Genomic DNA, 11,356 nt, shown 5'->3' with positions numbered 1-11,356 from the left:
TACAGTTAAATACGAGTTTATATTGTAGGAATTGGTTACGTAGAGTACCTATAATTGGATGGATACAGATACAGAAGCACACTGACAGAGGCTCCAAATGTGTAAAAATCACTAGGCTCCAGACACAATCTAAGGTATAGACCACTGCTGTGTCACTGGTACTGCCAAGTATCCCAGTGGCACTGATATCCCTCATATTCCCAGCTGCTGAGCAAGCCCCTTCCCCTTCCCCAGCTCTCTCTGTGTCTGCAGCAGAGTGTCAGCACCTTAGCTGAGGTGGGTCTAAAGTGACATACTGAAAGCAGCTGAAAGCAAGCCCAAAGCATGAGCAAACTATGATCTTTTGCTTTTTGACAATGAGGTAAAGTCATCCTGAATGATCTGGATTTGTAAGCATTGATGTGGAAATGTATGCTCTGCCTTCCCCCTGTACAGAAAACCAGGTGTCTGTCCTCAAACAATAGGTTTTCGAATCTGCTTTTTAAGGGTTTGGTAGCTCTTCATTTTCTATCAAATAATCCTTCTTTATATAATTAGCACCCCTCACCAACCTCCATACTCCAAGATAGGCTTCTTTCAGCGAGCTTCTGTTCACTTCTTGTGTGACGGTGGATTTTCCCTGAGCCACAAGTGTCGTGGCTGATTTCTCAGTGACGTCCTTCTCTTCCTCTCCACTCTGTCTCTGCCCTGTGGATGGTCCTTCCACCGCTGCTTCCTCGGCCCCCTTCCCCTGGGAAATTGTCTCCATGGCAAACAGAGCTTGGTCCCCAGCCTGCCTTTTCCCCTCCTCTTCTCTAGCTTCTTTCTCCAGGTCCTCATAGTTGCTTTGCCGCCTGGTCTCAACGTACTTGGCCACGCAGTAAATGACAGACCCCAAGGTGTTGACCACAACCCCAGCTATAAATAACTTTGTGGGCTCCACATCATTGAATGCCACCATGCCTACCGTGATGGTGGCTATGCTCTTCACCACCCCTACAAAGCTGGTGGTCACAGCCGAGTTAATGTAGGTGCAGTGAAGGGTGGTGAAGTTCATGGCACAGCTAATCAGGACACAAGCAATAAAGATGCATACCATGGCAGGGTCCTTCCAGCCCGGGAAGGACCAGACATTGATGGAATCCATGCTGGCAAAGGAGCAGATGATGAGGAAAGGGGTGGCCGAAACAGCGATGGCATACTGAGCTGTCAGGGGTCCATATTCACTGTCTACACTGGTTTTCTGAATGAGCACCAGGTAGGCAGCGTGTATCAGCACGGCCAGCACGCCTGTCACATAGCCCATAGCGTCCCCAGTCAGGTCACCAGCTCCTGTCACGAGAGTCACAGAGAGAAATAAGCATAGGTGGTGTACGGAGAGAGCACCGTTCTGGACTAGAGGGATATTTAGGAAACAGGCATTACTGCACTTTCCATAACCCCTAGGATTTGTCATGCTTGTCCAAGTCTTGCCTCCCAACAAATCTCTTATGCATTTTTTAAAGCTGCAAACATACTGAGTGTTTTTTCATACCCCCTCTAAATCCCCAGCCAAAATCAGATTGCCTTCTCCCTTTTGTGAAGACACTGTGGAAGATCTGTAGCTGAAACCACACACACACACACACACACACAGAGCGACCCTGAGCATCCTCTTGCCAGCACAGACACATGGCAGCTCTGGCTGCCTGGGCTGCCTGCCCTCCAACCCACTGGCCATTCTGCACCCTCTAGTCATGAAGCTCTGTGGGATTTCTGAAAGAACACCTCCCTCCCGAGCCCCCTGTCAGTCTCTTTGCAGATTAAATTATTCACTGTGCATGTGCTCTGCTGTCCGAGGCAGCCGCCAGCCCAGGAGTGCTGTCGGGCCACAAAGTGCCAGCTTTGCCTCCCACCCCACCCACCCCTCGGCTGGACAGCAGCACGGGTCCTGCTGGCCCCAGAGGGCTGTAGCTCACCCCTAAGTTTGCACCACACTTGGCCCCAGCAAGGCAGAAGTTGTCCCACGGGCTTGCGGCTGCTCTCAGAACATTACATCTACCCCTGTAGGTTCACGCACCCGCCATAAGGCTACAATTCCCTCCATAAGGTTGCACTTTCCCTAGTAGGGTTGCAATAAGGTCGCAGCTACTCCTGCACGGGCCCGCATAAGGATGCACCTATCTCCAAAAGGTTGTACCGAGGCCTCCAAGAATGTGCCAGTCAGAGCGGGGCTGCATCCAGCTCTGCAAGGCTGCACCTGCCCGCCCGTGAGGCTCCGTGGGGCCGCAGCTGTCCCCCAGCACTGCACGCACCCCGTATCCTCGCGTCTTTCTCCCGGTCCGGCGCCCGAAGCCCGGAGGGAGCGGCTACCGCTGCGGCCGCCCGTCCCGTCCCGTCCTATCCAGTCCCGTCCCGTCCCGTCCCGCCCGGTGCCCTCGGTGCGGTCGCGGTCGCGCTCACCGGCCAGCGCGGCGCCGCAGGTGGTGATGAGGACGGCGACGAGGACGCCGGGCGATGGCATGCCGTCGCGGAGCACCAGGGCGCCGGTGACCAGCGTGACGAGGGGCAGGCAGCGCTTGAAGACCACATACATGGGGAGGCTGAGGCCGCGCAGCGACCAGAGGGTGAGGGTGGACTGCAGGGTGGCCAGGGCGGCCACGGCGGCGAAGGGGCGCGCCAGGCGGGGCCCGAAGGGCGGCAGCGCCGCCAGCCCCCGCCGCCGCAGCGCCTCCAGCCCCAGCGCCGCCGCCGCGCTGCTGAGGCACTGCAGCAGCGTCAGGAAGGCGAAGTGGTAGCGGGCCAGCAGGAACTTCAGCAGGATGTTCAGCGAGCCCGAGCACAGCCCGTGCGCCACCGCCACCGCGACGCCCCGCGCCCGGCCCCGCCAGCGGAGCATCCTGCCCGCGCCCGGCCCCGCCGCCGGGCCCCCGGCTCTGCCGCCCGCCCGGCCACCCGCCGCGGCGGCGGCGGCGCGGGGGGACGGCGACGAGCGGAGGCAGGGGGCGGGAGGAGGCAGGACGCGCTCCCGGCAGGGCGGCCGCCGCCCCCGACGTGTCCCCCCCGCGCCGCCCCCAGCGTGGCTCCCCTCCTATCCGCGTCCCCTCCCCGCCCCCGGTGTGTCCCCGCGCCATCCCCGGCGTGTCTGCGTCCCCGCTCTCGGTGTCCCCCATCCGGCCGCCCCCGCCCCCCGCGTTTCCAGGCTCGTCCCGCGGTGTCCCCCGGAGCACGCCCGGCTCGGCGGGATGGGAAGCCCCCGCTGTCCGCAAGCCCTCCCGACCCCGCTCGGGTGCAGCAGGACGGGCAGCGGGAGCGGGCGCTCAGGTGCTTTCCCTGCCCAGAAAGCCGCGGGGCGCCGGCAGATCCGCAGCCGAGTGCCACCGGCCCGAAAATAGTGTGGAAGAGCCGTGGGAAACCCCACGTCTCCCGGAGAGGGGAGATCAGTGCAGGTCCGCGCATTCCCAAGCAGGGAGTACCGCTTTTCCTACTCTCCAAAAGTATCCGGCCTCACGGGAAAAAGCATCTACCGAGCCTGCCGGCAGCATCCCTCCCACTGCCACCCTGCTGGCTCGGCTTCTCGGGCTGCGAACGGCAGAGACAGGGACCGCTGCTAAGAAAAGCAGGGAGAACCGGGTTCTAGCAGAGGGAATTGCCTTGAGAAGTCACCAAAACCTGGTAGCCACACAGGTTTCAAAAGTGATGTTTTAAAGCCTGGTAAAGCTTAAATAAGCTGATGGTTTCTCCCGACTTTACAGATGAAAGTTTTAACAGGAGATGGCAATAGACCATATCGACTCCAAGGGAAAGGCAAAAGCAAAAGCAGTTCTCACGGGCAGCCAGTCCCCTCCACCACTCTCCTGCAGTGTCAGGCAACACAAGGAAAGGAAAAACTACAATTTTATTCAGAGCTACCTTATAATCATCCATTGATTTCTCTCATCAGGGCAGGCAGGGTAAAGGACACAGGGCAAGGTTTATAAAATGAAATAAGGTACACATTAAGAATGAATGTCTGAAGATGAAAACTGGTAATGCAGGAAAAGAAAACGTAGGTACTGGAGACCAAGCCTGGTTTCAGAACCCAATGGAGAAATGTGCCAATACATTTACATCAGCCTCTATTTGGACTCACCCCAAGCCCACATGCAACACAATTTAAAGAAAAGTGGGGATCACCTTGACAGTGTTTGCACATGTGATAAAAACAACTCCTTCTGCCAGGTAAGTGCAGATGGAAAAAAATCAGACTGTGCTTTCGGGAAATACTGTAGTAATTTGGACTATACCTGAGTGCACCCTCTGGCAGAAACCATTTAGTCACCTCACTGGTGAAATTGTCACGAGAAGTGAACGTCTGACATTGCAGAGCATCAGGCTGAAAAACTGCTTTGGGGGCTAAATATTTCCTTGACTGAAACACAAAAAACAAATGTATCAGAAACAAAAATTTTAATAGACTATTTCATTTGTATGGACTGTAGAATGATCATCCTAGTCCAACTGCCTGACCAATTCAGGGCTGAACAGAAATTAAATCATGTTGTTAAGGGCATTCTACAAATGCCACTTAAACACTTAAACAAGCTTGGGACATCGACCACCTCTCTAGGAAGCCTGTTTGTGTTTGAATGCCTGCTTAGTAAAGAAATGCTTCTGAATGTCCAGTCCAAACCTCCTCTGGTGCATCTTTGAACCATTCCCACACATTTTGAGTCCCAAGGGGAAGAGATCAGCAGTTCCCTATCCTCTTGCCCTCCTTGGGAAGCATCAGAAAGTGATGATGTTTCCTCTCAGTCTCCTTTGCTCCAAACTAGACAAGCCCAAAGCCCTCAGCTTGTCCTCACAGGACATGCCTTCCAGCTTTTCATCAGCTTTGAGGTACACTTCTGGATGCATTCAAGGACCTTCAAATCCTCCTTATTGTGGGGCCCAGAACTAAATGGAGAACTCAAAGAGCAGCTGCACCAATGCTCAGTTTGGAAAGTCAATTGTTCAAAGTGCCAAATCCTATCTTTTGGATCTCACTTGTGCTATAAGGGCAGCTTCTCTTGCAATATCTCTCATGGTACTCCTAATTTTGTCTATAGACAGGAAAGGGAGGTGGAGAGGAAGCTGTTGTCCCTTGCCAAACCACCCTTTTCTCAACATGGATGGAGGCCAGGTTCATTACTAGTCTTCCACTGCCTCTCCACCACTCCACAGTCACACAAAGCGTTCTCCTGCTCTTTACTGGGGAGGAACTGAATAAAGCAACAGGGAGGTGGCATCAGAGGTGACACTGCAGTGAAGGAACTTTCCCCACACTGGCTGTTCATGTGTCCAGAGGGAACAGTGGCTGCTCAGTTCATACATCAACTCTGTTAAATTTTGGCCTGGCAGTGGGGCAGTTCATAGCAATGAATGGCTCTGTGGTTCCTTACCCTAATGAGATGATTATGATACCTTAACTCTCATTGTTTAAAGGAAATTATGCTCAGATTTGCATTTCACCTAGCTGCAATTACACAGGTGAGAGGAAAACAAAAAATGCAGCAAATTGGTGTCTTCCTAAGGGCATAGATTTTTTATAATGGCTTCTTGGATGAAAATGTTCAAGACCTCTATAAAATGTTTTATGGGAAATTTGCCTTAATTAGAGTCTAATGCAACCATCAGGTCCATCAGGGAAGAACTGTGTAGAGTTGTATCCATTCCCCATTCCATGACCCTGAGCACAGCTGAGCAGTACTACTGAAAGGCACAGAACAGCCTGCTTATGCAGCAAAATTTGAGGCCAGCACTATACTTAGCCAGAAGAAAGAGATCAGTTCATCACTGACACATACTCTGCACAAGCAGACACAAAGAATGATTTAAAATAGCTTTCCTTTATGAAAATAAAGATGGGGCACACAGCTAGGAAAAGTTGCATAAAGTATGGTCTCTACCAGTACAGGGGAAAAATGTGACCATCACCCAGTATTCATACATTAAATAAACCATGGTTACGATATTCTTCTTAGAAGATACTCTCAGTATCTTTCACAGCACTTACTTTTTGAACAACATTTCTTAATTGGGGAAGTGAACACAAGAGTATAGCCAAAGATATTGTGTGCAATTAATTTAATAGCATTATAGAACAACAAATCCATGCCTTTAGAACTTGATTAATCAAAACATTTCTTAAACCAAAGAGAAACCCAGACTTAAATAAAACAAAATCTTTCACAGGAGCAAGTTTGAAAGCAGAACACATTACAGGTTTTAGATTGTTGTTGTTAACTGTTTCAGTAAATGAAAAAAAAATTGGAAGCTAGTATTTTGGTCATAAAATAAGTATTTTTTCAAAACAACTATAACAATATTCCCTGAGAATTAAGAACCAGCAACAACTATTGCCAAATTGTTTTTTCTGTTACAGTGCAGAAATGTTACAGCACATTCTCACCATTCAAAGATCACAGAGCAAGAATAAAGGCCACAGTTTTTATTTACTATGTGCATCTTCTGGATGCGCTCAGCTTTCAAGAGAAATAAATCTGGATACAGCAACCCTCAGCATTGAAGTTAACCAAGACATAAAGGGAGAGAAGGCAGTTGAGGAAAGATTTAATCCATGTGCTGAGTGTGCATGTTCAGAATTCCTAATTTTTCCCCCTGCACTACATTTTCTACATTTTCCCTTCCAACTGATAGGCTATGGCAGCATTCTAGGATAACCCACTCTCTCTGTCCCCCCAGAACATGCATATAAAATACACACCTGCCACCAAAATGTTCCACTCAGACAAGCAACTAGTAATCAAAGCAGAAAAGGGAGATAAAACAGAAGAGTGGAGGAACTATTGAAGTTGAAATAATCAATTTTAATGCCTAAAATTAGATTTTATGGCCCATGGTACTGCTGAAAGCTGCATGCAGCACAGCTTTATTTTGCATTATTCCTCAGCACACAGAATTAAAGTGCAGTAAAAGGTTCAGATTTGGTACAGCACACTGTCATAAAAAAAAGATAAAATCTATTTTTGTTAATAATTCAACTCAAAAAGATGTAAGTCTGGGGGCAGTTTGCATTTGACCAAGAAAAATACAGGATCCAAATGGGATCCAAATTGTCATGTTGTAGAAGAAAGTTTCTTCCTGTCCAGCCCTATATACCCCATCAATATATATCACATGTCTCCCTGTGGCTACCTGTAAGTTTCCTGGCTCTTTCTCCAAGATAGAATAACGATTCTTTCCTTGCAATTTGCGGGTCTTAGCTCAGCTGAATTCTTTCCTTCATGGCTTCAAAGCACCCAGCAGATCTGTCAGTGTCTGCTATTGGCTGATCTATGAGTGCTGCAACCCAGAAGGGTACAGCATTTATTAACACCACTATGAAAACCTGAACAGAGATCTGCAAAGACCCAACCTGCAAAGAGCCTTTTGATGGTAGTGTAGTTGAGATGGACTAACAGCAGAAAGGAGACAGTTTAAAGAAGGTAAAAAAAATGGCTAGCAGGAAATGAGGAAAGGCTAACACATACCAATGAGTGCTGCAATACTAAAACACTATTCAGAGATGTTTGCATAAACAAAACATCTGAACATCTCTACTTGCCCCAGAAAACTTAGATGGAAGTACCAGCATGTGGGCTGAGGGGACAAACTGGGAAGGCAAAGTATTCAACATCCCTAGAACATGTTGTGCATATTGTAGTGACTGCAATAGTTTGGCCATGCTGGATCTGTTATGCTTATATCATGCAACTAATCTGCATGTATATAGGTCAACTGGTCTGGACATCACTTCTCACTTTGGCCAGGCTATCACAGGTCCTGAAACACTGGATTTATGGCCACTTTCCACTTCTATTTCTTGGAAGAACTTTCTAAGTGAAAATAGAAGACAAGTCTAATAGAAGAGATGGTTGCCCTATCTCTAAATCTTGAGGATTGTGATCCAATTAGTTTTGTATATATTTCATTTTTTCATAACCATTTTCTCTATTATCAGAGCATCTTTCTACATAACTTCATCAACTGTTTTACTCAAAGAGATATGAAGGAAAAATATATGAAAATAATCTTTACCATCTTTGTGAAGCAGCAATCAAAAAGGTCAAACAAATCAGCTGGCTACAAACTATGACATTTACTGTCGATCAAGAGTAAATGCATCATATTGCAAAAAAAAAATAATGCAACATGACTCACAGCAAAACATAAATGCATCTGGGTGATACAAACTTCAGTTGACATTACAGTACTTTACAGTAAAAAGTCTTTATTTTCTTTTCCTTTCTTTTCTTTTCTACAGTGACATCTCAAAACACACTGCCAATTTTTTTTTTATCTTTATAAGGAACAAGAAGATTCAGGCCTCTGCTCTCATCATTAGCCAGACAGATCACAAATTCATGCTGGTTATTCTGTTCTGAAGACACCACTGATATCTGCTATGGCCACTCTTCAGCCTCTGAGGAGCTGTGGAACATTTTGCTACTCAAGTACTACCTGCACAGCCGACCAAGCCCTGAAGTCTCCACATGTTCAAGGGCACAACACTCCATTCAAGAAGTTCTGCTTGTAAAGAGACACTGAGATTAGTGACACTGTGACACTTTAGCACAAGTCTGGTTGTGGGGGGAGAGAGAAAGGTTCCTGGCGTGTCATATCATCTCTTCTAAACAGGAACTGCCAGACACGATGGAGTATAGATCTTGACTAGTTCATCCCAAGCACAGTCCACCACCTACAAAGCAAACAAAATCTATTTAGGTCCTTCACAATTGTCATTTTTACAAAAAACACAGGGAACTTAATGCATATTGTAGATTTAGTATCAGTTGGTACTCTGACTTAGCATGCTTAAAAATTATAAAATAACTAAAATGGTTTTGGTTTGGGTCTTTTTTTTAAACTTTAACTTTACTGAAAAACATGAAAATTAACAAACTCCTATTTTTCATGCTCCTCATGAGGAAAGCAGGGAAACGTTTAGGTTTCAATTGATTGTTCCAAATAGGCAAAAAAATGTAACTGAAAATTAAATTAAGGAAGGACACACAAATGTCCCGACCCTGCCATGTTTCTTCTCTTTGCAGAGTCATAGGATCCTTTCACCATAATATCTAAATATTTCATGACCAAATCTGAAAAACCTTCTTATACTTGCAGATACAGAAATTTCTTATAGACATTTTCCTAATGTCTAGTGCTGAGGAATGGAAAACCAAAAGAGTTCAATGAAATTATACAGGAAGTTTCCTGAAGAATTAACCCAGAATTTCAGTCTCACGCTTGATAAGCCATGAGGTCACTGTCAATTGTTGAGAAGAGAGATGTGTACTTGCTGATCATTGGGATTTGGGGGCCACAGTGTTGCTTCAAGCACTACCTAGACCCCCACTAGTCTAGTAAGAAGTGGTGCCACTTGTGACAAAGGCATCTTATAAACACAGTGACTGATTTGAGTATAACCACAACTTCTCTGAATTCATCATCCCAGGCTCTATCCTAGATGAAGGCTTGAACTTAAAACCAGAAACCCAGAAGGTTAACCTGAGTCTGTAGTGCTTAAAGATCTTAATAAATAACAAGACTCCAAGGAAAAAGACTACAGAATGCTTTAGGTTTGAAAATTAACTGAAAATGCACTTTAGAGTCTGTAACAAAGTGAAAGGGTTAACCGCACTGACAATGACTCAAGAAGATGACCTAGGTATGATATATATTCACAAAATATTGTAGGAGACAAGAATTAAGGCAAATAGAACAAAGAGGAGAGCTAAAGAGAAAAACCTCAGGAGGTCCACAAATAAATGCCAGCAAATCTGGCTGAAACCATATTGCATTATCTTTACAATGTCATTTCCAGTTGGGATTACAAAAGATACAGTATTGGATCCTCTGCACAACAAGCTTCCTTCTGCTGCAGCCTGCAATTCCTGTTCTCTCCTAGAGCCAGAATGAACAGCTGCACACTAAAAATTTGGAAATCCAACTACAGTATTTGATTTCAGACTATAATTAGCCCATTTTGTGTTTACTATACTGCACTATTATTCATTTTCATTGCTTCCTTAGCTGGTTCTACTTAGTTATTTGAAGTGCTTTCCATATACATCTAAATGGGTCAAAAAAACTCTTGACAATATGTCTGTCTATTCATACAACATAATAGAGCTTTCTGTAGCAAATGTTCTTTCTGCTGCATTGCAGTCTCTCAAATCATACCAAAAAGAAAATTTGAGTTTTCCACTAAATACTGTGTAGAAGCTGGCAATCACATAAACTGCAGGTTTTTTACTATTCTCCACAGCTACAGATCAATGCTCTATAGGCAATATTTTCTATTTTTGTAAAGAAACAAGAAACAAAAATAACATTTGGAAAAAATCCCATGGGAATTCCCACCTGTTATCAATGTAATTAGCATCCCTGAAATTGCCTCTGAACAAATATAGTTATAAAACCATTTAATCTAGCAACATTAAAAATAAACAGCGGATATTAAAAGAGTTTGAAAAGGATCACATGCGATAAGTTGCCCAACTCATTGACTTAATGATACCACGTGAAAGGAGAAAACACAGCCAGCCAGCAAGAGGAAAACAAAAGCTACAGTAAGTAACAGTGAATCAAGTTCTCCTGTGCAGCAGGAAGTGTATAATGAAATGCTGATACCAGAAACCTTGATGAAAATACACATGTGAAGTACAGAACACAGGTATCTATGGGAAACTGGGACACTGCAGCATGGCAGAACATCAAAAAAGGAATGACATTGCCATTTCTCCTTACTTTCTCCAAAATACAGGCAAGACTGTCAGAGAAAGGGGCAACTGTAGGCTAGGAGTGCTGCAGCCAGTATTTTTTGATGGAGAGTGCCACGTGCCCTTTTGCTGTAGCTCAGAGATTGTCACTGCCTCCAATACAAATGACTAAGATGAATCCTAAGACGAAGAGAAGGACTTGTTCATACAGCAACTGCATTCGTTTAGAAAATGTCTTCTCCCTGCATTTTGCCTTTTATCTTGTGACCTGTCTTATACAGTGGTCTTAGAACACTTGTACAACAGTTGTGTGCCTTTCCCCAGAAGAGGAGAATGTGGGATATTGAATGTAAGTGCTTTAAAAGTATGTAGAAACGTCAGTTCTCCTGTGACATACGACCATTTGTAATATATACTTCAAAGCAATTTAGTCTTTTTTTAAAAATAAACTAAATGGTACTTCATTTAAATATTAAAATAGAGGTAGAAATTTCATTGGGATGAAGGCTCATCCAGCATACCATGGTCAATAAATATAGCATACAAAATGGGCAAGTTCCTGGAGTTTATATTTTGATCAATGAGATGATGTTACTGACAGGTGAAGAAAGTTCTTCTGTGGTGGGACGAAGACAAAGGAAAACTGAAAATGGACT

The 11,356-nt window shown here is 45.6% G+C and overlaps 2 protein-coding genes across 2 annotated transcripts in view; both read right to left on the bottom strand.

Moving 5' to 3' along the window:
• Window positions 1–481: 481 nt before the first annotated feature.
• Window positions 482–2,857, bottom strand: SLC35D3 (solute carrier family 35 member D3). The gene is made up of 2 exons (XM_058802739.1): window positions 2,422–2,857; window positions 482–1,311 (listed from the first exon to the last, which is right to left on the bottom strand). The coding sequence occupies exons 1-2, from the start codon at window positions 2,855–2,857 to the stop codon at window positions 482–484; spliced, it is 1,266 nt and encodes a 421-aa protein (XP_058658722.1).
• Window positions 2,858–6,046: 3,189 nt separating this feature from the next.
• The window catches only part of PEX7 (peroxisomal biogenesis factor 7), a 42,463-nt gene continuing 37,153 nt past the window's right edge, over window positions 6,047–11,356 (bottom strand). Inside the window, exon 10 of the mRNA XM_058801618.1 lies at window positions 6,047–8,677. Within this exon, the coding sequence (XP_058657601.1) occupies window positions 8,609–8,677 (69 nt within the window). The 3' untranslated portion in view covers window positions 6,047–8,608. The remainder of the gene's footprint in view (window positions 8,678–11,356) is intronic.

This window comes from Ammospiza caudacuta, chromosome 3 (assembly GCF_027887145.1).
Source record: "Ammospiza caudacuta isolate bAmmCau1 chromosome 3, bAmmCau1.pri, whole genome shotgun sequence".
Lineage (NCBI taxonomy): Eukaryota > Metazoa > Chordata > Aves > Passeriformes > Passerellidae > Ammospiza > Ammospiza caudacuta.
This window is presented reverse-complemented; position numbering and strand designations above follow the sequence as displayed.

Bases quoted from the DNA above. Each gene is read 5' to 3' on its own strand.
- SLC35D3 (XM_058802739.1), bottom strand. From the start codon at position 2,857: ATGCTCCGCTGGCGGGGCCGGGCGCGGGGCGTCGCGGTGGCGGTGGCG. The intron at 1,312-2,421 runs GTGAGCGCGACC...CTCTCGTGACAG, and splicing joins CTGCGGCGCCGCGCTGGCCG to GAGCTGGTGACCTGACTGGG.